This window comes from Thunnus maccoyii, chromosome 21 (assembly GCF_910596095.1).
Source record: "Thunnus maccoyii chromosome 21, fThuMac1.1, whole genome shotgun sequence".
NCBI classification, from domain to species: Eukaryota; Metazoa; Chordata; class Actinopteri; order Scombriformes; family Scombridae; genus Thunnus; species Thunnus maccoyii.
This window is the reverse complement of record NC_056553.1, coordinates 12702970-12730734: the sequence shown is the minus strand read 5'-3', so window position 1 is coordinate 12730734 and position 27765 is coordinate 12702970. Positions and strand designations below refer to the sequence as shown.

Genomic DNA, 27765 nt, shown 5'->3' with positions numbered 1-27765 from the left:
ATGTTTGTGTGTCCTCTGTGTCGGTATGCACATTGTCTCCTACAGTGACTGTTTGTCCCAGAGGCTCTACAGTGGATAGGAGCAGAAATCAGGCAGAACCTCAGACACTTTCCGTCCCAGCTTCTCCCGCCGCTCCTCCCTCTCTCTTTCTTTGCGCTGCAGATATGGAAGCTGCCTCCAGGCCAGGAAACATCTCTGCAACACCCGTCTGAAGTGTAGAGGCAGATGGAGGGACAGACGGGAACAGAGCATGCAAGCAATAAGAAACTGAATTATTGAGACCTCTGGGTTATCAACACCTAATGAGTTTTCACACGATGTTACTGGGAGCTCGTGGACTATAGCAGTTGGGCAGCTGGTTGGAATTCACCTGCAGGCTGCGGCCATTTAGTTGCCTCACCAGAGAAGCTGAAGATTATAAACATTCACATTTTGTGGCAATGACAGTGAAATCGTGAAGTTGGAACAGTGCTGCAGCAAACAAATTTAGTCCACAGTGGGAAACGCAGTATTAGTGTTATTTAGCATAATTGAGGCAAGATGTAATTGTTGGATTAAAATAAATATTTAGCAGCAAAACAAACATTGAAAAACAATTACAATGCAAATGAGGTAAGTTTAACAATGAGTCACCAAACACTTTTTTTTTTTTGGCCACACCAGTGGCATGGCCCGAGGGATGGTAATGTCCCTCTGTCAATCAATTCACCACTTTGGTCCAGACCGAAATATCTTGAATACTATTGGATGGATTGCTATGAAATTTTGTGCAGACATTTATGGTCATTCATGGAGGATGAATCCTACTTCCACTTTGGTGATCCTCTGACTTTTCCTCTAGCACTACCATGAGGTTGACATTTGCTGTTTTTGTCTTGACAGCTATGAGATGGTCATGACGTGTGGTATAAACATTAATGTCCCCCTCAGATGAATTGTAATGACTTTGGTGCTCTTATGACATTTTATCCAGCATCAATATTTGTGGTTTTGAGTGACATGTCTTGACATTCATGTACCCTTCAGGATGAATGTAATAACTTTGATGGTTTCTCATGACTTTTCATCTAGCGCATTGGACAAACTGAAATTTGTCCAACACTTTGGTTTATGACCAAATACCTGCACCTGTCAAGTTCTCATATGAACATTTAAACAGGTTTTACTTGCCATAATCATCCCTCCTGTTCATACTCCTCCCCGAATGTGCTTTCAATGTAAGTGATGGGGGACAAAATCCACATTTGGACACATCAAGTCCTCGTTTAGTGCAACAATATATTCAAAAGTTTATCTGAAGCTTATGAGGCTTCAGCCATCATAATTATTCAAATCAAGTTGATAACTTCCAAAGTCTTTATAGTGTTTCCCTGTTGAGCAGTGCATGGAGAGTGACAAAAAGGCTGTAACTTTGGAAGATATCCACTTGATTTGACTAGTTTGGACAGCTGAAGCCTCATATTATCATCAGAAAAACTTAGAAACATATGTTTGCACAGATGGAGGATTGTGGATTTTGTCCCCTATCACTTGCACTGACAGCACATAAGGAGGGAATCTTTTACTGTAATGCCAGTATGAACAGCAGGAATGATTACAGCAGGGAAAACTTTTAAGTTTAAGTGAACATATGGGCACCTGGCTATTGTTTAATGACAGGCTTAAAATTCTATCCTTCAAGATGGTGAATATGGTAAACATAACTACCAAACATCAGCATGTTAGCATTTCGGAAGAATGTTATTCACCAAGTCTGTAGTGTGGCTGTAGACTCTCAGTCTTGTTAGATCCATATATCATCTTTACTCACAAAAGTAAAGACATGAGGTAGATAGAAAGTGTATTATTGCAGCTATAGACAATAAGTTTAAAAACACTGCACCATGCAAAATAGTTTTGTCACATTGAAGTTTCAACCTGTGTAGCCAAATACCTGACTGACTCCATTAATCATAATCTGAGGAGACGTTTATCGCTAACAGCAGATATGAGGCAGTCTGCCAAAGAAGATGATGTTCTCTTTCATTTTATATCACAATGTACTGCCCCAAAAAAAATCTGCCAAATCATGCTCACATTTCATAGTGATACAGTTTATGTTCAGCTTCTGCTTATACTCAAAGTGAATGTTCCAGTGTTTAACCTTTATCACATTCTGCAGTACTTATTAAACATTTTACTCACAAATCAAGTTTGTTCATGGTGTCTGAATATCTTGAAAGTCTATAGAATAGGCCTCAAAATGTCTACACAGTGAAAATTAACACTTATAAGAATTCAAGGTGTTGTGGTTTCTTCATTACATTTCAACTGGCAATTTAAGTCTCACAAGATGTTATATTGTTAGTTAATAATGTTAATGGAGGGGGGTGGGACACAATGCAGCGTCCATGCAGTGAACATATGGGAAAGTCACGGGTAGCAGACCTGTTATTGTGCTCCTGAGCCAGCTCCTGACAGTCCCACTCCACCAGCCTCTCCTGGGTCACGTAGTCCAGCAGTGCCAGCAGAAACCTCCTTAGAGTGCGAGTGCGATAGAAATGCTCGGCTCGCTCCTCCTGAATCATCCGCCAGTCCTTCAGCTGATGCAGACAAGGAGTATAAAAGTGTATCACTTGTAGTAAAATACAGATTTATCCTGCTTTGAAAACGTACATATTCATCTTTTCTAAGCTGGAAAATGCTGTTAGTTCTAATTAAACCTAATGAGCCATCTAATAGAAGTATAATCATCATTTTGTCTCAGTTTAATGACTTGATATTCATAGCAATACAACAGTTTCAAGTTTCTCAGTATTTTAAGTGATGAAGATGGTACTCGCTTCAACCAGAAATTGAGTGCAGGTAGGAGAGGAGATTAGGAAGGTGTTGCTGTAGCTCACTGTCAGAGGATGGATTGCAATCTTGATTGAGTAACTGTGTGTGTGTGTGTGTGTGTGTGCGCGGGTGTATACACACTCTTTTCCAACAGCTTAAGCTCCTCCGAAGCAAAAAGTGCTGGTGCAGTTGGTCAGCAGAAACCTCTTTCTCACACAGGGACTCTCTTGCTGATTGCTTCCAGCCTAGTGTGCACCGCCTCAGGAGGAAGAGATTGTGATGTCTCTCAGCCAGCTGGCAGGGATTGAAAAGAAAAGCGCCGATGCACGCTGATGAATGCATCCAAAATTCAATCATATGGGCCAGGTAGAAACAATGGAGTGGTATGAAATGATGAAGCACTCCGACATCTAACAAAGAGCTTTTTGTATCTGGCTGTGAAACAAGTGTATGTACAACATCTTCTGTGTTCATTTGTGATGCGGATCAAAGGCAGGAACATTTTGAAGATGAAACAATGATACTGTGTCACACGCTTTTGTTTGGATGTTTTCCCTCTGCCTTTTTTTGAGTGTGTGAGTGTATGTAAGTTTTGTGTAAGTACATATTCAAGAGTATATGATGGTTGGTGGGTACTGTAAATGTGTGTTTTGCAGCTTTGCCTGGGGTTTGTTCGATTTTGCTGCCAAGGGAGTATTTTTACCAGAGCAGTTTGCTCATTGCTCACAATTATCAGTTTATTAAATGTGTTAGAGTGGGTTGCCTGTGGATACACAGTGTGTGGTAAGTGGTACTTTATAATAATAATAATCAACTTTAAATAGCACTTTTGAAGTTGCAAAGCACTTTATAAGCAGGGAAAATACAATACCAATAGATGGATATTAACTAAATGGAACAATGGCCAAAGATGGTACTAGATTATCTATTATCTATTATTATAATAGAATTATCTCAGCAACAGAGATAATAGATAAAAGTACATAAATCATTGACAGCCAAAGCAAAAAAGGAAAAATAAGCTTTAAGAAGTGATTTAAATTACACCTATTATTGGTTTACGAGTGTTATGAAAATGTCTGTGCTGTTCTACCTCGTTGGTTGAGGCAACTGCATCACAGTAGTTAAGACAAAATGAAAAAAGCATGTGTAATCCTCTTTGTATTGCTAGAATTTTGTACAGATTAGTGTTTATAATCTTCCTTAGACACGGCAGAGCAACGACTAGACAAGCTTTTTAGTCTGAGAAGATTGGGGGGGTGTTGTTTCCACCCATGGGCCACGTGTCATAAAAAAACATCTAGCCACTTTTCAAGATTTGAATTATAAAAAGCCTTTGATAGACTACAGTCTGTGCACACATTGCCTTTGTTTGACTGCCTTCCAGCCAGATAGCAGATGCGCATGCAGTATGTGCTCTTTTTAATGTTCAAGCAAGTCTAACCAGGCAACGTTTTTGTTATTCAAATCCATGAATATCTTTTTTGTGTGCCATATTTACCCTTGGAGGTCAAAATTCTTCCTTTTTAGTGTATTGTAATTCTCTTCCAAGTAAATCTGTGATAATGGAACGCCTGAAGTGCACAATTATCTGCTCAAATAAGATTTTTAGTGCACTCTTCAAAGGCCAGAATCAAGAACATCTCCTGCGTTCTGAATGATAGAGAGGACTGAAGGCAGGATGAATTTGGGACAGGTGGTTGAACAGGTGATGTACCTGTGTGTTGGCTTGCCTGAGCTGAATGAGGCGTTTCCACGGTGCCAGGCCTCGCCGTAGCAACAAGGATCTGTGGTAGTGTTGACGGGCCAGTTTCAGGAGCTCCTGCTGCCTTTTCAGTTGCCTCTGTTTCTCCTCTTCCCTCTGCACACCCACACAGAGAACGTGATATCATTTTAATATTCTGCAATGTGTCACAAGAGTACAGTCCTGCTACATGTCGCTCGGTCTTACTCTTGGGAGAAGACTGCTTTCTGTATTCCGACTCATGTTTTTCAGCGTCTCTTTGAACCTCCATATAAAACACATCTTACCTCTCTTTCCTGCCTTTTCTCCTCCCTCCTCTTTGCTGCTACTTTGCGTTTCTCCTCCTCCTCCTCTCTCTGCCTCTGCTCCTCAGCGGCTTTCATCTCAGCCTGAGAAAGGGTTTTTTATTTTAATAATGAAGTTTGTCTTTTTTTAACATGGTTTCACTTACACAGTGGGAACTTGTGGAACATCTCACCAGTTTTTCCTCTTCCTTCTTTCTCTTGAGTTCCTCGATTTCCCTCTTTCGCTCCGCTCGCTGATGTGCGCGGACCTCCATTGCTTCAGAGAGACAGAGATGGAGAGGAGAGAGCTGAACACAAGATATGCTACAGAGGTACAACAAGAGTTTCAGGAGTGGATACGTGGATGTTTATGTACTGTATGTCCCTTCATATCATGACAATGTCACTGAAAGTTAAGGTAAACATGACTGTCGCAGGGGCTATAGACCTATGTGCTTTTATGTCTTTGAAAGTTATGTCTCCATGCATGTGACAGGGTCATGCAATTTTCTTGACAAAAGAAGGTACAGCACATGTTTCCAAGAACATGTACCTGCTGTGTGTGTTTATATCCATATATGAGTTTGTATATGTATATGTATGGGGACTCGCGGACTGACCTGTGGTGATTGGATGGGGGTACGTCAGGCGTGTGACAGCTTTCCTCGGAGGTGCGTGCAGACTGTCAGGTTCTCCAGTAACTCTCAGTGCCCTGCAAGAGAAACAATCACAGCCAGACGCAGAGAAACAAAGGCACGTCAAAACTCTGTCTGCACATTCGCATCTTCTTGATCCTCGCCTGCCTGGCAAATTTTATTCAGACAGGTATCAGCTCAAGAAGAGCTCAAGCTGGCATCAAACTGTCCATAAATCTATAAACGAATTTCAATGTTGTGCTGAACTTTTTGCTTTTACTGATAAAAACATTTTAGAACTATGTTGAAGGTTTGACTTATTTTTGACAACTCTAAAAAGTTGTATAAATTCAAAAGTTTCTTGGAAAAGGCATTTAAGCTTTTAAATCATTCTGTGGCTGATCAGTTCCTTTGTATTTACTCCTGTGTGATTTGCATTTAATAAGAAAAGCTATTAACGGATAATAGCTTTTACTCCAATTCACCTCCGTGAGCCTCATGAAAACAAGCAGTGTCTGTACCATGCTAGATTTTCAATACATTACTTTAAAAGGGTATTATTTCTAAAAACAAAACAAAACAAACTATGTTAAGCCACTGAGGTGTCCACAGACAATGACTTGCCAACTTGTTCAGCCATTACTCTTCTTGCTGAAAATAGAACCACTTCCTAATGAGTCACTCTTCATAAAGAGTTAATAAGTTGTAACTTGTGGCTTTATTAACAGTTAATAAATAATTTACTGATGCCTTATAAATCACTTGTAGACCATTATTGAGAATAATCTTCGGGTTGTGAACAATCTTTCTGGTTGGTGTCTATCCTCCAATAGCATTAAGTGGATAAGCGCTGTACAACCCATGTATTAACTATTCCCCTTTACAACTGCAGACTTTTTAATTAAGTATTGTACAAACTCTTAATTAAGGACTTATTAATATTTATAGTCTCTGATGACTCATTAACATTTCACTGATGAGTAAGAAACTCACTCATCCTTTATCAATAGCTTAATGAACATGCCTAACTGCAGACTTGATGGTTTATTATCCTTAATGAATGACTTTAACATTTAAGCTAATAAACATAAAGTCAATATGACTGATCATGTTTATTAGAAACTGAGAAATGCAAGAGTAGTTATAGTAAGTGGTATAACTACTACTTATAGTATAGTAGTAATGAATGACTCACCCGCCAAAGAGATTTTTCACAAACCCAAAAAATTGCTCTTAATGGCTTACAAACACCAATTATTTATTAAATTATTTATTAACTAATCAAGCCACTTACAACTTAATAAAGTGTGCCTTATGTGAAAGTGAAATCTTGAAAATTTCTTTCACAAAGAGGTGACTGATGCAAAAATCTGTCACTTTTAACATGTTGATACGAGTATGATACACCCACAATGGACGTCACTCTCCTTGACATGCAGTGAGCCTACCTCCGCTCTGTAGGGTCAAAGTTTTGGCTCTTTGGCCTTGAAGCCCCCGGAACAGAAAGCTCAGTCAATGCTGCGGATTTCTGTGCTTCCAGCCCCAAGCCGATCATACTCTGCTTCTCCCTCAGCTGAGCAATTTGCTCTTGCTGCTCCTTGAGCAGTTTCCTCTGTTGTGTGATGATCTGCTGCTGGACGGCGTGTCTATTTTCAAACCTGCTGCCCAGTGACACTGCACTTTTTGAGCGGGTAAAGCCGCCGCCCTCGCCTCTCTGCCGTGCCTCATGGAGCTCAGCAGCATTCGGTGCCACGTGGCGCCGGCTCACCTGCCATGGCTGAGTGGGCTGGGCCACAGCACCCACTGGGGTTTTATCATGATGTGCTGCAGAGGCATCAGGGGTTAAAGTGCCTGACCTGTGATGATCTTCCTGCAGAGTATAAAACAGGGCAGAGAATAAGATATGGCAAAGTTAAACCAGCCCCAAGGTCCAGGTTTATAGACAGCTTAGGGGATAACACAGATGCAGTATCAAGCTCCTATCAGTATCGCAGGGCATTTAGTCTCCACTGAAACTTTATTCAGCCTCAGGAATCCTGATAAATAAGCAGCAGAGGCCTGATAGAGCATATGACCTCCATACCGACCACTCCAACTCCAACTTCTTCTCCTGCTCCATTTCTTCTGTCTTTGAACTGTGTTCCACTATCCTACACCTCTTAATTCTCTCTAGAATTCTTTCCATCTGCTTTATGCGTTCCTGTCCTCTACATTTACACTGTAAATGTTTCCTGCTCTCTTACTCTCCAGAGTTATGAATATTTCAGCGGGAAAAACGTTTTTTCTCCCTGGTTGATGTGCTGTGAAAGGTTCAGGTCAAAGGTGCAAAGAGAGGAGGTGCAAAGAGAAGAGAGGAGTCAGGAAACAAAACTCTTACTCAGTTTAGTCCCTAAACTTATTTATTGCCTCAGTAATTAGGCCTTTGGCATCACCTGCCAAGGACAACGCTGATGTTTAAGTCATGATTTCACTCGGTGTGTAATATTTGAGTTACTCTTCATGAGTTGAAGTTTTGTTTTTAGTGGCAAACATTAAAAAAAGAGCATTTGCATTTATCCCTGTGCATTGTTGCTGACGATATGAGAATTTGTAAGTGCACCTCTCACCTTGTCTGCATTCTTTGGTTGGTTAGATGCCTCAGGTGGGGCCATTATTGACTGATGAGCTGGGGTTTCTGTGGCCTTGAGTTTGCCTGTTGATGCAGCATTAATCAAGGCGACCATCTTGCGTCGGGTTTCCTGCTGCTGGGCCAAAAGCTCTCGTTGTTCCTTCTCCGTGCGACACCATAGCTGCCACTCATTTAGACACCAACGCAGCAACCGCTTTCGGTCACTTTCCACAGCCAGTTTGCATTGTCTAGAGGAGGTGATTGTATTTTTAAACTTCAATTATGGCTTTAACAAATGTTTTGTTTGTCTCTCATCATACTTTAATAATTAGTAGTATCACTCAAATATAGGTAGGTACCTGTGATTTGCATTTTGTCACTTGAAGTAAAAAGCAGAATTTCTACCAGGTTAAAAGGTTAACAGGACTCTTCATAGTACTTTTTCTCTTTTTCTTGCCTGTTTTCAGCTCGTAGCTCCTCTTCTGTTCTCATCACCTCTTGCTGCTTTTGTTCTGCCCACACCACCGCTCGCCACGCCCGCCAGGCTGTCAGCAGCCTCTTCCAGTCATAAAGGGCCTTGGCTTTTCCCATACGTAGCCTTTGGTTCAACACCACTGAATACCATCCAGAGAAATGCCTTTGCAGACACTAAAACATGAGCACAAAGGCATGAAAATATGCAGGCCTGGGAGTTATTGTGACTCATATGTACAATTATAAGAATGAACGTAGGCACATATACTGTACAACTTACTCATACACTCACACACATAGTACAGGTACCAACCTTGAGGTTGCGCATGTGAACCATGGTTTGAATGTTCTGTTCTTTGTATAGTCGCTCTGTGTCGTGCTGCTGCCGCCGCTGCTGCTGTTTTGTGGAAAGTGGAGGAGCTGACTGGAGGCTCTTCGCTGTCCGCTGCCCTTCCAGTCTCTCCCTTTCCCTGTGGGACAAACATGCAGTTAGTAGCCATACTTTAATTTGGCATAAATGAAAATTGACAGTACAACTCAATACCATACAATCACACTGCAAATAAATAAAATGTTAATTTCATTAATTAATTACATTAATTTCATTTAATATAACATTAATGACCTCCAGTCTTGTATTTTTGGTGCCTAATTAGATTTCCAGAATTTAAGAAGAAACTTTTTATGACCAGATGATTAAAAAATAATCCATCCATAAGGATACCTTAATGATGGCCAAAACTGAAAAACACAAGGTTCAATTCATATTTTACTACCTTTCCAACAATCCCAAAGAGCAAAGACTCAGACTCTTTTCATTTTACACTTAATACATAAATTGAATGTGTGAATCTTTTCCTGACATATGATGCATAATATACAATTACTTTGAGTCATCACAAAACATTTACTTTCCAGACAATGTACTCAAGTCCTTACTCCACTTGTCCAATCAGTTCTCCAGGTTTCTTTCTATTCTTCGTTTTGAAGTGCTTTATATAATTTCCCACTCAATTAAGTTACATCTGAACAGAAAGTATATCATTAATACTATTCTTAGTCGCAACATTTTCAGAAAGTAAGATATCTAAAGGTGGCACTTTGATTCCTGTCGACTGCTTTTCACAATGATGTTGACGATAAAAGTAACCTCGGCTCAGTTTCCAGTTGCAGCAAAGGCCTTGGTGAGTACACACATAGAGAGGGTTACACAACAGCAGCCTCATCATGCTCGCCAAGGGCTTATGTACTCTCCACAGGAACACTTTGACAATAGTTTGGGTCAGGAAGCTAGCTCATCACAGGCATACTTGTGCTGTTGATTCACAGCTCCCTGACCCTTGCCTGCTTCACCTTCCTATAGTGGATTCCACTATAGGAAGGTGAAGCAGGCATGTACAATGCAATCATATCAGAGATTGAGGGTAATTTCAGATATAGGAGATTGTTGTAACCACTTCAGCAGAGGTCAGTGGTTGTTGTGGAAACTAGGGATGAGCAGAGAGCCCAGTATTTGTGTTTGTGTCTATATCTGTTGAGGCAGCAAAATTATTCGTATTTGTATTCGAATAAAAGTGGAAAGAGGCTTAAAATCCTGTTGTTTTTATTACGCTTTACAGTGTTCTTAAATAAACTACCTTACGAAGGAGGTCCCCACACTGGGTCTCGAACTGGAGTCTCCCAGATCATAGATGACTGCTCTGACTAGTGAGCTAAAACTTAACTCATCACCTCATTGCAGACAGACTTCTACCTATTTATACACCCATAACACAGAGACAACACACCGTGTAATGTGTAGGGAAGAACTTCAAGGCGATTCTTGCTTTGAACTTTTCATTTATTGCCTATTTTTTACAACCTAACTTTGTGGAAGTTAACCTGTTGTTCCCCTTCTTTGGGGGAAGAAGGGGAACAACAGGTTATGGAGAGTCCCTTGGGAGCACTTCACATGTGTCAGTAGCTCAGCTTTTTCTCCGGGGAACACCTCCAACTCTGAGAGTGATGTGCAAATTAGGAAATGTGAGTCATGTAGCAGGTGGATGTGACAGTGGAGCTGAGATAGCAATGTAACTGACCTGTGCACTGGTTTTTGACATGGGTTTTTATTTCTTCCCAAAAACAAATAATTTTTAAAATATTTGTATGACACAAATATTTGTAAAAATACCACTATTTGTGCTGTGCCAAATAATGTATTTGTATTCCGGCACACCCCTAGTGGAAAACATACCTCTGTCGAACCAGCTGTTCCAGGCCTCTGCGCTCCTCCATCTGCCGTCGCAGTCTCACCATCTCCTGCTGCAACATCTCCTCTTGCCTACGTGCCTCCTGCTTCTTCCTCGTCTCCTCCACTCGCTCCCTCCTCTTTGCCTCCTCTCTGGCACCCCGCTGAGCCTCCATCTCTCTCTGCTGCCTTTGCCTCTCAGCATCCCGCCGAGCCCTGTTCTCTCGCACCTTCAGTGGCAATCAGCAGCAATTAGTGTAATTGAGAACGCTACTTGGGTGCCCGTGTGTTCCAGTTGATTCACTCAGGGCTGTTCACGGTGACAGTTTCCAAAGCCACAGCATTCATATGTCTTATGAAACTTGAGGAATTTAAGGAACATTTGGGAACATACCTGCTGGTGTCGTGCTTCCATGGTGATGATTGGGTCTCTGAACTTCTTCCTTGTTTGTCCAACATCCAGCGCCAGTTCCTCCATCATCCCAGAGTCCAACACCTCCTGCTCCATCAGGTCTTGTAGGATGCTGCTAACAGCACTGTGCTCTTCTTCCTCAGCCAGTTGGGTGTAAAGATCTACGTGCATAAGTGAATGTGAAAGAGAAATACTGTATCACAACTGAAGGAGTGTTTAAAGGACCATATCAGTGGCTTTATTTGTTTTATCCCATTAACTGCAAATCATCTGTATTTTAAATTACTGCAGACTGTTTTGCAAAGCATACAATACTTTTAGATTGATTTCCTTCCCGTCAGGTGGCCACTAGTTTCAGTTCAGTTCACCATGGTGTGAAAATCAATGTGTGGAGATGCAACACTTGCTGACTTTGCATGTACTATATATTTTCAGCTGTTTTGTAATGGAGTTATGGATTGTTTAGAAAACTCTTGGAAGCACAAACATCCCACATTTGGGGGAAAATTGCTGAAAAGCTTCACACTCATGAGTTTTGTTGTTAGAATATGAAACCCAGAAGATGAAAAGTCAGCACATTGTGGGAAAGATAAAGATTCAGTTTGTAGCTCCTTGCATTCAAAACCTTGCACTTTGATGGTCAAGTCTAGATTCTTGAATGGTTTTCAACAAAGTCCTGCATCACAACTGTATTACTACACTATGATAACTTTAATTTGATTAAAAAAAAAAGTTAATGACATGCTCACTATGATAAATTCAAAATCAAAGCATGTTTAAAGTAAGTTGATTTTCATACTGCAGTCAAAATAATTCAAGCCAACGAGTAACTGAAAAGTAGTAAATCAGTATAAAGACTTATAATCTTTGTTAAAAAAAGGTCAGCAGCAATGTAAAGTATAGGTGACATGATTTGTAGTTAAAACATGCAAAACCACTGGTATGGTCTTTAACTCGTAGTATTACCAGAAGTTTATGACAATAGTTAATAGCTGGTAGTGATTCATGTTTCATTTTGTTTAAATTTTTGGCCAAACCAATAATATATAATGATACCTTTATAAAAAAACATTGTATAACTATATATTAATTTAACCTTAAAAAAGTAGTTAATTTGAAAAATTAAAATTCAAACATGTCTCTGTTAACATTAACTGGTTTGGAAGAAGGGAGATTGACTGACAGGGTCTAAACTCACTGAGTGTTGGTATTTCTGAGTTTGGTGTCAAGGTGACGTGATGACTGGATCTTCACTTGGAGTGAACTATTTAAAGATGTTCTGCACTAGTCATTCAAACACAGTATTTAACTACACATACTAGCTTTAATCCAGCAGTCCTAATATACTGTACATCATATTAAACGTAAACCTCCCAATTCCCATTATGGCCAGAAGTATTGCATTTGAACAAGTCTTGCTTAATTAAAAATTATCCTCAGGTCGGAAACACAGGTTTTATTGTTGCTCAGTACCATCAAAGTTCAAGGCAGCAGGCTGTGCAGTAGCCAGTGCAGCAGGGCTTCTCCTCTCAGTGGAGCACATCAGGTCATCCTCCTCCTCCTCCTCCATCTCCAGCTCCAGACGCAACTTACTGCCCAGCCAATCGCTTAAAAGAGCCTGAGCTGCAAGATGCAACAACCCAAATATCAATGTTCAGCCTGCCGCTGCACACACTCTCTATTATGAAGGTTACATGTCTCTAGAGACACTTTTTATGTGCTGCTACCTTCGCCGTAGGCGTCATCATGAGCTCTTAACTGGTCGGAGCTTTGCAGAGGTACAGCTAGGTTGTTGCTTCCTGACTGAGGTTTCTTATGGGAGAAGACTTCAGACACAGCGAACTCAGAGGCCTTCTCCACTTGCTGAGGACAAGGAATTTCAAGAGAGGAGTAAAAATGTATCAGAAAATATTAAAAGTGCCTATCAGTCCAAGGTGACACCTTCAAATTGCTTGTTTTTTATATAAAAGTTGTAAAACCCAAAGGTATTCAATTGAAAGTGATACAAAAAAAAGAGAAAAGTAGCAAATCACTTATCAAAACTTTCTCTAGATCAACTAATCGATTAATCGGCTACTTATGATACTACTTAATATAAACACAAATCTGCACATACAGTAAGTTCTCCTTACCTTCCTCCACTGGTCTATATCACCATTCTTCAAATGCATCTGTTAGAGAAAGAAAATAATTTAATGTGTGAGCTCATTCTGTTTGCACGAGAGACCACAGGGTTCATGAAAATGCTGCTCTCGTGCTCATGCTATGGTCACCTTTGCCCGTTTGAAAGTACACAGATGAGCTTATAGACACCTTGAGCCTAAAGGCACAATGTGCAAATTGAGGGCTGAGCCAATTCCTGATGTGTGCGGATTATTTCAGGGGAAAGCTTAGCCATTGCCTTAAATCAGCAGATTACTTCAGATTCATTTACCTGACATCCAAAAGTCAGTGCAATCTAGCAGCGATTCAGCTGCAGGCATGTGAGTTTCTGAGAAAGGCCATTTGTATGACATCTCTAAACCTTCCCCTGACACAAGCTATGAGCCTATAGATAGTATTAACACTGATGTGCTTTCCCTGTATTCATAAATTCAATAGGGCACATAAATCATTATGTTTTACCTCTCTAGGGGATTTTAATAATCCTGGGGAAAATATTTTATGTTTAAGATAAGAGAATGTGTTGAGGTGAGCCCCTTTGATTTATAATCTAAAACAGACAGCATAGTTTAATTCCTTTTTCCCAGTAGTGAAGTCTGAACCAATCACTATAGAGGCTGTGGTCAGTTTAATCCAAAGACTAAACTTACCTTGTCTGCAGATGTTTTACTCCTGCTGAGCCTCCTCCACCTGAACAGGTGAGGATCATGACCTGAGAGTGTCATCATCTGTTTGTTACAGACTATAATGTACACTATTACAGTGTAATCCCAACCAGCATTTCAGTATCCTCTTCTGATCTTCTACCAACAGCGTTCATCAACCAGAATAGTCGACTTATTTTATTTCTATGCCATCAAAATATGTTCAGAAATAACTACAAAGAGTCCCTCGCAAAAGCCAAGACCTGTGCACATAACTGCCATCGATACGATTACAGAGCACTCTGGGTAATGTAGTGTATGAACCCGTTTTTTTAGGCTAATCACGGCACCAAGATAGCATTTCAGAACTACGTGTCCCACTTGACTTTGTTTGTAGTTCAGGCGTCTCTCAGGTAACCATGGCAACTTTGTTCACCTCGCTAAAGAAGTAACCAAAATTACGTTTAAAATGAAAGAATCTTTAAAGTAAGATAAAATAAATGACATATAATGCACATTTGGAGATTTGTGTGGAATATAATAATGGTTTTTGATGTTTTAAACGAAAAAAGGTGTCATTGGTCATTTCAGTGTATTTTCTAGTTTTTCAAATGCTGTCGCCGTTGTTGATGACGACATATTTCCTCGACTTGTAGTTCCTGCAATTCAATGACTTTTCGTTGGTAAGCAAAGAAAGGCGCCCTTGGATTAAAAACGTATAACTTATAACTCAAACAAACACAGCTGTGAATGCGTAGGTTTTCTTAAAGTCCGTCATTTATTAGCAGTAAACACCTCAAATCGGCGAAAGGTTGCACATAGTCGTAACACGTGAGTGGAGAGGCTAGTTAGCTGCGTGGCTAATTCACATGCTGTTTCACTAGTCTGTGCCTTCAGCTGACGTTATAGCCAGCCGGGTTTACTGTTGAGACAATTGTCGTGCAGTCATTTAAGAGAGAGAGCCTTTTGTCTGCTCGTATGGCGACTGGCAGGATGAAGCTGGAGCTGTTCCGGGTGGTTCAGGGCACAGGTCGGCTGGGTGTCCTGACGGGGCTGGGCAGGACGGGGCAGCACTCCCTGGAGGTCCCGGGGTGCCTATTGTACACACACTTTGGCACAGTCCCTCACCTAACCCAGGACACGCTGCACACCCTGAGCACCCTCCCCTCTGTCACTCAGATCACCCTGTCCAACGTGTAAGCTATACTCCTCACACACACACACTCACACACACACTGAACTCTCTCTGTAACCTAACCTACATCTCCGTCATTGCCCCCTCCAGAGCAGAGCACCAGGAGGTGTTGGAGGAGTTTAAGGATGGATTCAAGAAGTTTTCAGGTACTGTGAGCTGCATCACACTTTCTCTCTCCTCTCTTACTGCCACTTATCTTCTAGAGAGTAATCAGGGAAAAGCAGGAGGAGCAGAGAGGATAAGTTGGGACACTCAAACAGACCAAACACCATTGATTAGACATACATAACGATGACACTTATTCCAATATATTCAGATGTATTCAGTATTGATTAAAAGGTAATCCATCATTAGCTTTTAACTAACTGAAATCATTAAGGACTGCTACATGCTAATGCAGTAGAGATTTAATTACAGGCGCCTAACACAGGCACCAAACTTCTTCTCCTGTTGGTATGACATTGTTGGAATCACTGTAACATGTGCATTTAAAAGTATTGATAGTGCTGATTCCCAATATTTGCAATGGATTGATTTGCCGAAATACTTGACTAAATATCATATTTAAAAAGTTATAGCCCCTGAACTCTAGCGTGAAATGACATCTAAGTGCTTGTGGCCACTCTTTATGCAAGGTGTTTTTAAAGAGAGTATTGGAGTCATTCTGTATTAGCAGATACTTGAGCAATCCCTGACAGAATACTATGTTTCAATATTTACACAAAGGTAAAAAAAGGTTTAGAGTGTAAATATCTTTCTCAAAATAGTCTTTTTTTTCTTCCTGTTAAGGGACCAACATGGCATTTGAACTGTGTTCAGACTCTGGACAGTTATACAACTGTCTGTCCTCTGACCATAGAGGCATCTGTAGTATTTTGCAGTAATTGACAGTAAACAGTAGGTGACAGGAAATGTGTTGGGAGAGAGAAGGGGATTTACATGCAATAAAGGTCCCTGGCTGTAATGAAACCATGTATGTTGCCATTATATGCATGGTACGCATCTTAACCATTAGGCTGCATTTGTTGTTGTTTACACAGAACTGTAAGATCAGAAGGCTGTATAGGAGGTTTAACTATTTTAAATTAACCTTATTTATCTTCTGCTCCACTGTGATTTTCATTTAACCCTCTGCATCAGACATTTCACAAATAACAACAACAACATCTGAAGAACCTCTGCCGGGCTTAAAATCCTGTACTGGTGTGAACGTTTGATTGATGTAAATGTCACGCATACATGATGCACACATTTACCCTGCAGAGCTTGGAGTTTATGGAAGTCATTTCCACCGGCTAAATTGGAAAGACTGGTGCAAATTTGCATGCTTTTAAATATACAGTATGTCAAGTTCAATATTGAAAAGCTGATTAGCTCAATGAGCTTGACTTAAAAAGTAGTTTTGTTCTCTGTAATATTTATATAAATGCCCCAGAAGAGTGACCTCATTCAGCTTTGTGGAACAGTAGTTGTGGTACTAAGCTTTACCCTGCCTCAGGCAACCAAATTAGAAATGCAATCGCTGTAGTGTCACTTGTTAAACTGTCAGGGGATTACAACAGTATTGTCTCTAAAGTCCCAGAAGGCGAGAGCTGTGATTGAATAATTAGACATAATAGCAGTGTTTGCTGTTATTAGGCCTTTTTGTTTTCTCACCTTTTGATCTTCTGCTGCAGCTGGGTTTGCTGATAAGGCCACAGCTCATTCCTCTCTCCAGACCCGGAGCTGCTACATTAACATGCAGTAATGAAGTGTCTCTCTCCGTCACCTTGCTTCGTGCTCGGACATTGCTGAGTGTAATCCCTCTGGTTTTGTTGTATGTGAGTGATACGTACTTTCTGTTGATTACTTTGTGCAGGTCTTCATGATACAGTGTTGTACTGCTCGCTTCATGACCCCGCGACCTCTTTCCCGACAGGTCATACTACTTACAAGGTGAGATCGGGCTTCTGCTGAAAAAGAGAAACAGCAGATTAACATTGTAGCATCAGCAGAGCTATTGTCTCTGTTGTTTCTCATTTTTTAAACTTTTTTAATTGATGTTTTCTAGCAAAAAAATCGGGTTGACATGAGCAACGCAATACCTACAGAGGAGCAGGGTCTTTCAGTAACATTCGTAATGGATTACATCTTATAGCAACACATATGTAGTCCGTTTTTCCAGTATTTTATATGTTGTTTATATTGTAATCTTAAGGTAAAAACCAGTTTACGTACATTTTACTTAACTGACAGTTGCAGCCTTTATTGTCCTTGGATGGCCAAAAGTATTTTACAGAGATAAACTACAAGTTTATCCTGGATTTTTTCCAGCTATAATGTAACAAAAGATCAAATATTTTAATTATCTCTTCAACAATCAGTTTGAAAACATTAAAGGACAAGCCCATGAATATGAAATCTCAAATGTCTCTTAAAATGAAAATGCCCTCTCCGGGTTGTTGGTAGACGGTGTCGGTGTGGGGCAGCGGCGGGCGAATAGAGCTGACGGTGGACAAGTTCATGGATCTTCAGAAGATCATACAGCCGGACTGGTACCAGAGCATGGCAGACGGAGAGACCTGGCAGACCAACACCTCCCGCAAAAGGGTTCGAAAGTCGGTGGATCGAACTCTCGCCCACTTGGACGAGTGTCTGCTGCTGCACCAAAAATCACAGGTGGACACACAGCCTGCAATCAGAACACACACACCACTGCTCTCCTACGCAGTAGACTTCTCTATAAGCCCTATTTTTGTTAGTCGGTCATGCACGGCACAAGCACGCAGGATTTTGATTGATGTTTGGTGGTCTTGTTGTCACAAGGGTGCTGTGCAGCTGTGCTACGGCTGTAAACACAGTGAGATTAGGAGGAATACATTATCAGTGGGTACACACATTATCAAGAGGCGTGACTAATGAAATCACCTGTTTTCATTTTCTTTTAAAAGCAGTGAAACGCAACCTCATTTCATGATAGAGAGAACAGACAGAAAAGAATTCATATGATGAGGAGATTCACAGTTGTCACGTGTAGGAAGTTTTTTGTGTTTCTTTTTGTTCGCATCAATCTGAAAGTTGTGTGTCTTTTTAACAGTTTTTTATATCATCAAATGTGTGTTTCGCCATCTGTATGTCTTTGCTAAATGCTGCATTTATGTGCTCTTCTGTCTGTATTATTGCCTGGCTGCAATTCAAATTTCCCTCAGGACAGTAAATGTAAAGTGTAGAGCGATGTTGAGCAAAGAGCCAAACAGAACCGACAGCGTGCCGCAGGTAATTCTTGACATCAACATTGTACTGAGCTGCCTGATTGCTACCGAGCTCCGCTCCCCACCCCCCACCGTGTCTCCCCTCCCACTGATGTGCAGTCAAGTTGACGTCGAGTCATCAGAACCCAGATGGGCTCTAGCAAGAATAAAACTTAAAGCTTTTCGCAGAACTCATTCATCGCCTGCCTTTGTGAGGATAAGTGTTGAATGAAAGGAGAAATCAGCAGCAGATCTGTGCACAACACTGATGATTTATTTATTGCATATTTAGTTTCCTGTTTTTATTCGTTTACCATCTATGCTCTGTTGGTTTAAGCATCTACTTATTTTTCTTGTTCTCTGTCAGTGGTTTCTTTCTGTCAGTTGTTTATTCCTCCATCTGTCATTGCCAGGAGTTGGAGGGAGTGGAGATTTTCGGGGTGGTGGAGGGAGGAGACATCCTGGAAGAGAGGGTGCGCTCAGCCAAGGAGACAGCCAAGAGGCCTGTGGCAGGATTCTGCCTGGATGGCCTCCAGACAGGCTCCATGGACCAGACCCTGAGGACCCAGCTCATCACTGCTGTGACCAAAGAGCTGCCTGAGGACAAACCCAGGTCAGCACTGCCCACTGCTGTGTGATGTAGGATTGATTCCAGTTGAAAGAGGAGTTTATTTTTGCTCCATGTGTCATTCACTCTTCCCCAGCGTTAAATTGAAAAGTTTTCACTAAAGACATTGAATCAACTACAACCGAACAAAAGAAAGTATAGTGGGTGGGAGGACAAACAGTACCATCTGTATTACTCAGTTATTCATTATCCTGACATCAATAAGAGAGATGAAAGTCAAAGGGCATGACTTGCATATGTCAGCCAGTGTAAGAACAGCCTGTAGATGCTCTGAAAGATGACCTGCAGGGGCATACCTAGAGATTATTTTCACAATCAGTCACCATCATTTTTTTAAATGAATCATTTACTATATAAAAGGCAGAGAAATGTCCACTTTAAAAAACAATTTTTACTGTGAAATAGATTACTTCATCAAGTATTCATGAAAAAAGAAATGAAACGACAAAATAAAATGGTGAAATGAAAAGAATGAAAGAAACTCAACATATTATGAAGCTCGGACAGAACTGATTCTCATTCATTTTTTACTAACAATAGATTAATTAATTGATACCTGCCTATTTTTACTTTTTTTGTAATATCTTTTTGTAATAAACTGCAGCAGTGCAGTTATGGGCATCTGTGTGCAAAACCGTGTGATTTAAAGACTGACCGGTCCCAGTTGTTGGGTCCTGCTCAATCCATTAATTATCCTGCTTGATTGATTACAAGTGAAAACCCAGAAGTTCGCCCAACCCCTCCGCAGTCTGTCAGCAGTCATTATCTCAGTTGGACCTTGATGGATATTACCTGTGTCAGTTACTCTTTGTCCATCTACCACTGTTCCTGTTTTTGCATTGATAGCTGGCAGTAACTGGATTTTTTAAGTTCGCTCACATTTTGTCATTTTTACAATATAGAAGTTACAATGTCAAATTCAAACAGTTATTCTCAACCTTAAAAACAGATTTGAGAAAAGTTATTGTAAACCAAATGTTTTTAAGAAGGCTTCCATTTTTCTCTGTGTGTCAGATGAATGTCAGCAAGAAGAGACATAAAAGGTACTTTCACACCTAACTTGTTTGGTTTGGTTCAAACAAATGCTGGTGTGTTTGCCTGTTTGGTTTGGTTTGGTTCATTTAGGTCGGTGTGAAAGCTGTCAATCAAACTCTGGTGTGCGGACTTAACAACCAAGCGCACTCTGCTGCAGTTTGTTCGTAGTGTGAAAGCAAAGCAGACCAACTGCAGGATTCTGTGATAGTAGATTTAACATGAATTCAGAAGCTACGCTCATCCATCTGCTGATTGTGGGAACTTTAAAGAAAGTGATCTATATAATTATGCAACTTTATTCGGTAACCATAGTAACACATGTGCATGTCAGGTCATCAGTGATGTTTTTTGTCCTGGTCCGTCAGATATCGACTACCAAAATATAATTCAAGACGCCTCTTTTTGGTCTTTGCCCTTCCAGTTGCAGTCTCGACCAATGCTCTGACTGTTACGTCTTCATGAGATCCTTACACCAAGTTATATAAACACTTTTGTGCAGGAAAGCACTGATTTTTTCCCACATGGATCCATGTACATAGCTTAAATGATGCAGGATGATAATCACCAGATCTGCTCAATCAATGAGTTACCTGTCAGTCTAAATGACCTCATGTTTATAACTCTCGGTTCGTTTGTAATAAGTCAGTAACTGAACCAGAGCTTATCTTCAAAAATGTCTAATTTTTTTCCCTTGTCACAACAAACTGAACTGAACTACAGGAGTGACAGCGAAGACTAAAACTAATGATAAAACAGAAACATTGATAACAAGATAATCTAGCTTTGCCATATTTGAATCCCGTGGAGGTTATTCTGTAGATAATATCAAAATATTTCAGGGTATTTCTGCGATAATGATATTCTTGACGAAATACTTCTTATAGGACTTTTGGCTCTCCTTGTACTCAACAGGGTGCTTCTGTGTGAGGTGATGAAATAAGTTTGTTGTATTGCCCCCTTTTGTTGTTACAGCCTTCTTGCACTTCTTACATATTAAAGCGGTTTGTTATACATCTGATCTTTTGTAACTTAACCACTTCCACACCACTGAAGTCGCCCCCTACCTACCCGACCTAACTCCTCCACCGTGGAGCTGGTAGCAACGTTGCTTTTGCTTTCAGCCATACTTGTTGTTGCTGTGCGTAACGGTATGACATCATTACGTAACGAGGTTGGAATATCGCTGTAATCACAATATGAATTTTTTTTGATCATATTAAAAATTATACTGATATTATCATGAACGATACAATATGGCTCAACCCTACTGTGAGGAGTGGTAGTTTGCTCGTGAACAGGCTGATCTCGAATACCATGGGACACCATCCCTACTCGTTATTCCTGGGTTCCCACGGGTCCTTGAAACCCTTGAAAGTTTGTGAATTTGAAAAAAAAAAAAAACCCAAAAAATCAAAAAAGTTTTTGAAAGTAGACATAAATAGACATGGGTCATTGATAGTGCTTGGATTTATATATTTTGTTCAAGACTAGAATATTGTGTTGCTGTGTTAGAAAAGGCAAGAGACCACATAGTCTGTGAGCTTCTGTAAAGCCTGCTAGTTCTCATAAAAATTCTGTGTCGTAACTAACCTTGATCCGCGTCTCAAACTATGTCGTGTTGGGTCCTTGAGTCTGAGGGAATTGGGCCTGGAAAGTCCTTGATAAGTCCTTGAATTTGATGTTTAAGAAGGTGTGGGAACCCTGCTGTTCTGGCTGTTAGAAGATGCGGTTTCCCTCTGGAAAGTGGAGTCGAGTCATTATCGAATGCTAAATTGGGCTTGACCTTGACGCCTGCAGGTGGAGAATGAGAGGGAACCAGTTAACTGAAAGCCCAGTAAGAGCAAAAAGCACATGACCTTTCGAGAGAAATGCTGCTGGTGTTCGTGCCTGCCTCCTCTCTTGCATTAATATGTTGCAGATGGTACATTAGTGTGTATTGGAAATAGTTGATTTATTTCAATTCTAATTTGATTCATGCTTGGCTTCCTGCTGTATTTGTGCGTGACTCTCAGACTGCTGCAGGGTGTCGGGCGACCTGATGAGGTGCTGGCGTGCGTGGAGGCCGGCGTGGACCTGTTCGAGAGTTTCTTCCCCTTTCAGGTGACGGAGCGAGGCTGCGCTCTTTGCTTCAGCTTCGACATCTCTCCGGACCCGGAGCGCGCAGGTAGAGCGCCCCTTGCAGGTGTGGTGAATAAAGTTACGTCATTTAGAAGGCAAATATATATCTCAGAAAAAGACGAATAAAAAAGGTTTTACGTACTAACTTAATTGGCAGTTGTGATCCGCTGGCGGGATTTATTAACTTCTATATTTGGTCCCTTAGCACCAAACTCCATAAATAAAACAGCCTATTTTATTTTTAATGATTTTCTATTCAGTCTATTCTTTCTCTTGTGCTACAGCCTCATCTGGATATTGTAATATGCAAAGTACATATTATAGATGTATATCAAGCTTGTTAACTTTCAGCTGCTCTAACATTCCCATTGCATCAACCTCTATTCACTTTAGGCTGCTAAAGCATTCCCCATTGTAAATGTGTCATTTCATACACTTTTTTCTTGTCAGGCAGTAACCTGTGTAACTGTCACATGTTTTTTTTTTTACATGTAGCATTTAAATCAAAGCACACGGGGGTTTGTTTCAGAATTTAAAAAAGGGATCAAAGGGAAATGATGAGACATTTTGGAATTTGGCAGCACTTTCATCTCTTACTTTTACATTTCTGCTCTTGTCAAACAGAGTGACCTCTCAGGTAAAGCAACTTTGCCTAAAGCCACACAATTACTTTTTTTTTTTTTTTTTTACACAAGTGTGATGAAGGAAATTACCCCCCAAAAAAGATATAAAACACTCACATTTGTCTTAAAGTGCTTGCAGCGTGTGCCTTGAGCAAACTGACATGTCACTATGTAATTTGGGAGTTTGGGTAGGGGGTCTCTCCCACCAGATACTTTCGGATTATAATGAAACCTGAAAGTAATGTGATCGCTAATATGGTGTTAAATATGATTCCTCTCACCGAAATTGTTTACCTGCATCACTGCTGTGTATAAAAGCGATGAAGAGGAGACAAAGCAGTGATATAAATTTCCTCGTTGTAAATATGCTGAGATATATACAGAGAATATTAGAAATGGGGGAAGAGGCACCAGTTTGATTTTATTAGCTGATAACCAGCTGAGCTGATGATTAAATATGCCTAATAATGAGCCTGGTAGGCTTATCTAAATTTCTATAGGAGATGCTCATGATGTACATAGAGTTGAAAATGAATTATGGTAATGATCTTGAACAAATGTAGACCAGATTCATCTGGCAGCAAAGAGGCTGCACAGGGAATTTTCTCTAATTACACCATCTTTAACGAAAGTTAAATCAGATCAGTGTGACTTTGCAGAGTGTCTGCAGTGAATGAGCAACCCCTGATCTAGTTTCAGTTTGTTAAGGCTCGGTCTGGCTGTTGTTTGAGCCTGTTTTCACACAGTAAATAGGCAGAAAGTGCGTGTCTGTTGTGGTCACATCACCCGGCAGATAAGGGAATTAAAATCAGAGATACATCTAACAGTGAACCAAATTGTATGTGTGTATTTTATAGCCTCAGGTCAGTCAAAATAATTGGGTAGAAAGAAATTCAGCTGGTGAAATGAAATCGATGTCGTGTTTCATTGCGGCTCCAGTAAGGTAACAATTAAGTCCAGGCCAGTCGTTCTGATCGTTGTCCCAAGTGAAAAGCTAAAGAAGTGTTATGACATGAGCTGTGGGAAACGCACAAGTTGGCCCGTGGCGGACTTTGCGCTTCATTAAAAAGTTGTGTTAAACTCGTCTGACAGAGAAGTTTGGTATCTGGCAGCATCTTGTGTCAGGCAGCACTAATCGATTCTGCACAGGGAGCGTAATGGAGTTCAGCGGAGGTGAGATGGTGTGATGGTGTCAAACCTGGAGAGAAATTCTAATTCCCCTCTCAGCCAATTACAAGGCCCCATGTGGTGGGGGTGGGGGTGTCAACACCCCCGCTTCCCAGTTAAGGTCCTTTTTGACACAGCAGACCATATGCTAATTCACCCCCTTCCTTCCTTCCTTTCCTCTCACTCTCTCTGAGTTTTCCTCTGTTGGATCTCCTTTTCTCCATCTTCAGAATTTCCTCTTTTCATCATCCAATCTTTCTATGCTCCCCTCACTGCACTTTGTCCACCATTTTCTCATCAGCACAGCTCACTTCTCCATTTTTTTTGCATATTATTAGCCTTTCCCGGGCCTCATTTTGTCCTTTTTATTCTCATGGGTAAGCTCCATAATGATTTCCTTTTCCTAGTTTGTTTATATACGTTGTTGCCGCTTCATTTTTTTCACAGATTCCACTAAATCCATTTTGCTGTATTGTTGCCTTTTTATGTGCTTATATGCATCACCGTGGACCATTTCCTTCCTGTTTCTAATTTCAGATTTCTCCATGGTTACATGATATAGTACAATAGAGTACAAACAGAATATACAGTACAATAACAACACAATAATGGCAACCTGAGGGAAGGAAGAGCAACATAAATAATTTAAAAAGAGGTAGAACATTCTTCAAGAAGGCACATAATTAACATATAACTTTCGGCTTATGCAACTGTAATAAAAAATTATGTAAACAGAGGGACGGTTTGAATAGTACAAAGTTTACATTGAAACAAAATATGATATCAGAGGGTTGTTAATACAAGTTTGCAGACCTGATGATCCCCGTCCGAGCCTTTATTTCTTCCAGTGACCTTGGGGATTCTGGTGTTGCAAACCCTGAAATTACAAATAGTGTGTCTATAATTTTATGTAAATTCTACATAAAGAACACACGCTGACATACTTTGGAGCTCGCTTTGCCACTTCTATCTGTATATGAACCGGTTTTTAAACCTTTGCTCAGCAGTTAGTTTCAACCAGCTGCTGTTGTCACATTTTTCTGTGAGTCAGAGATAAAACAAACCTCAGTCAATTAGTATCTGCTTAACCTGCAAAATCCATGGTGACACATATCCACCAGAGCTACACAAACTAGACAGCGTTCAGTTTCTTTTCTTTCCAGCAGCGTCTCCCAAAAGACAATATTATTGGCTTTTGAGGGAAGCTGCTAGTAACACGTATTGGGGATCTTACCAGCTCCCCACAGACCATGTTATTATAGATTGTCATTTAACCTTTAAACTTTTCCAGAGTTTCAGGTGTAGCTTTTCCAATACATACATTTTATGAACCTCCACTCTTCCCTTGTGCCCTACTGTGAATAACAACAACTCTCTTAATAAAAGCGTATGACAGCTCATCATCAGCTCTAGTTACTTTTTTCCATTCTCATCACATTAAGTGAAGTCACCTTGCATTGAACACCAATCTGTGTAAAACAGGCTGGTAGTCAGAATATAGCCAGTAAGTAATTATATTATAATGGCAAGAGAGAATATAGGACACAGCAGTGTTTTAATAGGGGTCAAGCTACATTATATGTTGGCGTTTTATTTCTGCCGCTGGGCTGATGGGGCGCCGTGGTTCTATATATAGGGGCTTTTTTCTGCTTGAGGATCAAATTATGGTGAGAGTAGTTTAGGGTGTTCTGGGATTAATGAGATGCATGTCTGTTTTTTGCAGTGCTGGAGCTGCACAAAGAGAGGGACGCAGCAGGGGAGACACAGCAGAATGGAGATCATAATTTCGATGATCAAACACAGATGACATCCTTTGAGATCAAACTCAAAGACAAGAGGTTTGTTGCAGCTATAATAAAACCCTAAAAGTTTTGACAAGCAGCAATGCTTGCAAAATCCTCGCTTTCATGTGTTTGTTGCACACTCGATTTACATTTAAGGTGTCTGTTTTTGACTTTCTTTGAACTGTGTAAACTTCTATCCAGGTACCACGATGACTTCAGGCCCCTGGTGGAGGGGTGTGGCTGCTACTGCTGTAAGAACCACCAGAGGGCATACCTGCACCACCTGCTGGTGACCAATGAGCTGCTGGCTGGAGTCCTGCTCATGATCCACAACACAGCCCACTATCACGGCTTCTTCAGCGCCCTGAGAGAAGCTCTGGCTAACGATAAATTGGACCTCCTCAAGAGACGGGTACTCGGGGAGAGAGACTGGCAGACAAAAACAAAGGAATAAGATAGAAGAATCAGTGATAAGACAGGGATTGTTCTGGGGAGGAAAAGGATGGGGGGCTGCTCCTCTTCTTAAGGATCACTGGACTAGCCTGGCCAGAGGCAATCAAAGTGCTTTCTTGCTCTTCCCAGCCCAGTTAGAGGATGAGCTGTTATACTGCAGAGACCTTGAGACTTGAGTCTCTCCATATGTTACCAAAGTCATGTCTCTCAAGCACAGCTAAGCGCAAAGGATGAAAACAGAACAGAACAGATAAAGACAACCGTTTGATGTTTGCGCCTTCGGTTTATACCCTGGTTTCACATCTCTTAAGCCCCTGTATTGATCTGAGTGGATAGTCGGGAGACGGACTCAGGGTTAGGTGGTTGAAGAGGGAAAGGAGCTTCATGAGAGGTCAAGAAGAATTTGCATGAAGAAAGAAATGTGAGGATTGATGGTGGTGGACTGTCGACTATGGCTGAATCCCTATGTGCTTCCTGTTGTGGTCTGATTGCAGGTCAGCAGATGACTAATGTAATGTGGACTGACTGACACAGCAGCATAGACCGGAGGGAGAACCAACTCGAGTGACCATTAATTACAGTGAAAAAAAATCACCAAAATAAGTTCAGTTTTCTGCTTTTATATATTAAAAAGTCATGTCTATAATAAGATTTCCTTGAGGGTTTGTCATCTCATACTTTATTGATCTGTCTTTGTTTTTTTTCTTCATCAAGTATTTGTTCATGTGCTACATGAATATTTTTAATGCTTCAGTTGGATTCCTCTAACAGCTTTTCACACACATGTACTGTTTATTGACTTCATGTAAAATAACTAGCATGTATGAGATGAGCTGCTTTCCACATGCAGATGTGACGGTTTCTGTCTCATGGGCTTCAGGGAGGTTAACTGAAGGTTTGAGCTGACAGCTCCACCGTTCCCGCTGCTGAGAAGGGATAAAAATCAGATACAGATATGGGTCTCTACTGACTCCCATGCAGCGATGGAGGGAGACTTTTTGAAGGTGAGGGGATATAATTGACTGCCAAACCGTGCAGATGTCTGTGGGGGGACAGGGGACAGACAGAGAGAGAGAGGAGAGTGTGACAGTTTTATGGAACAGCAATGAGGATTTTTGTTGTACTTGTGGGTTAGCTTAACCGCACGGAGCATTATAAAGAAGTAGGTTGGCAGGTGGGTGCTGTGCTTAAAAGCTTAAGAAATGTAGGCGTAAAATTGGTTGGGAAAGATGAAAAGATGGAACTTTATTAATATCTTTAGGGAAAATGGGTGAAAGCTAAAACAAGCAGTGGCCTCTTAACTATGTTTATTTTAAGGTTTCATGAGATGGCAGTAGATGTAGTGTATAGTGTGGGGAAGGTTGTAAAGTCAATCCCCCAGAGTAGCTCTAGTAAAAATAGACTAGGTAGTGAATGGATACTGTCCTCCTTTCCTCAGATAACCGCTATTGATATTTTATTCAGAATCTGTTCCAGTGAAGGTGCTCAGCAGCAACCAAAAAAATTAAAGCCCTTTTGTATGAA

At 40.7% G+C, this 27765-nt stretch overlaps 2 protein-coding genes across 5 annotated transcripts; one reads left to right on the top strand and one right to left on the bottom strand.

Moving 5' to 3' along the window:
* Positions 1-26: 26 nt before the first annotated feature.
* On the bottom strand, positions 27-14521 carry ccdc191 (coiled-coil domain containing 191). 2 transcript variants are annotated; one of them, XM_042398920.1, is made up of 17 exons: positions 14015-14521; positions 13334-13372; positions 12929-13064; positions 12675-12824; positions 11184-11362; positions 10796-11019; positions 8876-9032; positions 8546-8736; positions 8087-8336; positions 6929-7350; positions 5466-5557; positions 5040-5122; positions 4849-4950; positions 4535-4678; positions 2959-3111; positions 2428-2582; positions 27-208 (listed from the first exon to the last, which is right to left on the bottom strand). In XM_042398920.1, exons 1-17 carry the CDS (start codon positions 14090-14092, stop codon positions 67-69), a joined length of 2697 nt encoding a protein of 898 aa, XP_042254854.1. In that variant the 5' UTR covers positions 14093-14521; the 3' UTR covers positions 27-66. The 2 variants fall into 2 exon arrangements, with proteins under 2 accessions (XP_042254854.1, XP_042254855.1); XM_042398921.1 differs by lacking the exons at positions 27-208; positions 2428-2582 and having other exon boundaries at positions 2989-3111; positions 4551-4678.
* Positions 14522-14607: 86 nt separating this feature from the next.
* On the top strand, positions 14608-26892 carry qtrt2 (queuine tRNA-ribosyltransferase accessory subunit 2). Of its 3 annotated transcripts, XM_042398925.1 has the most exons (9): positions 14608-14691; positions 15001-15204; positions 15294-15349; positions 17062-17138; positions 17652-17861; positions 18847-19046; positions 22109-22278; positions 25728-25842; positions 25990-26892. In XM_042398925.1, the coding sequence occupies exons 1-9, from the start codon at positions 14678-14680 to the stop codon at positions 26240-26242; spliced, it is 1299 nt and encodes a 432-aa protein (XP_042254859.1). In that variant the 5' UTR covers positions 14608-14677; the 3' UTR covers positions 26243-26892. The 3 variants fall into 3 exon arrangements, with proteins under 3 accessions (XP_042254859.1, XP_042254858.1, XP_042254860.1); XM_042398924.1 differs by having other exon boundaries at positions 14655-15204; XM_042398926.1 differs by having other exon boundaries at positions 14656-15204; positions 22109-22260.
* The last annotated feature ends 873 nt before the right edge of the window (positions 26893-27765 follow it).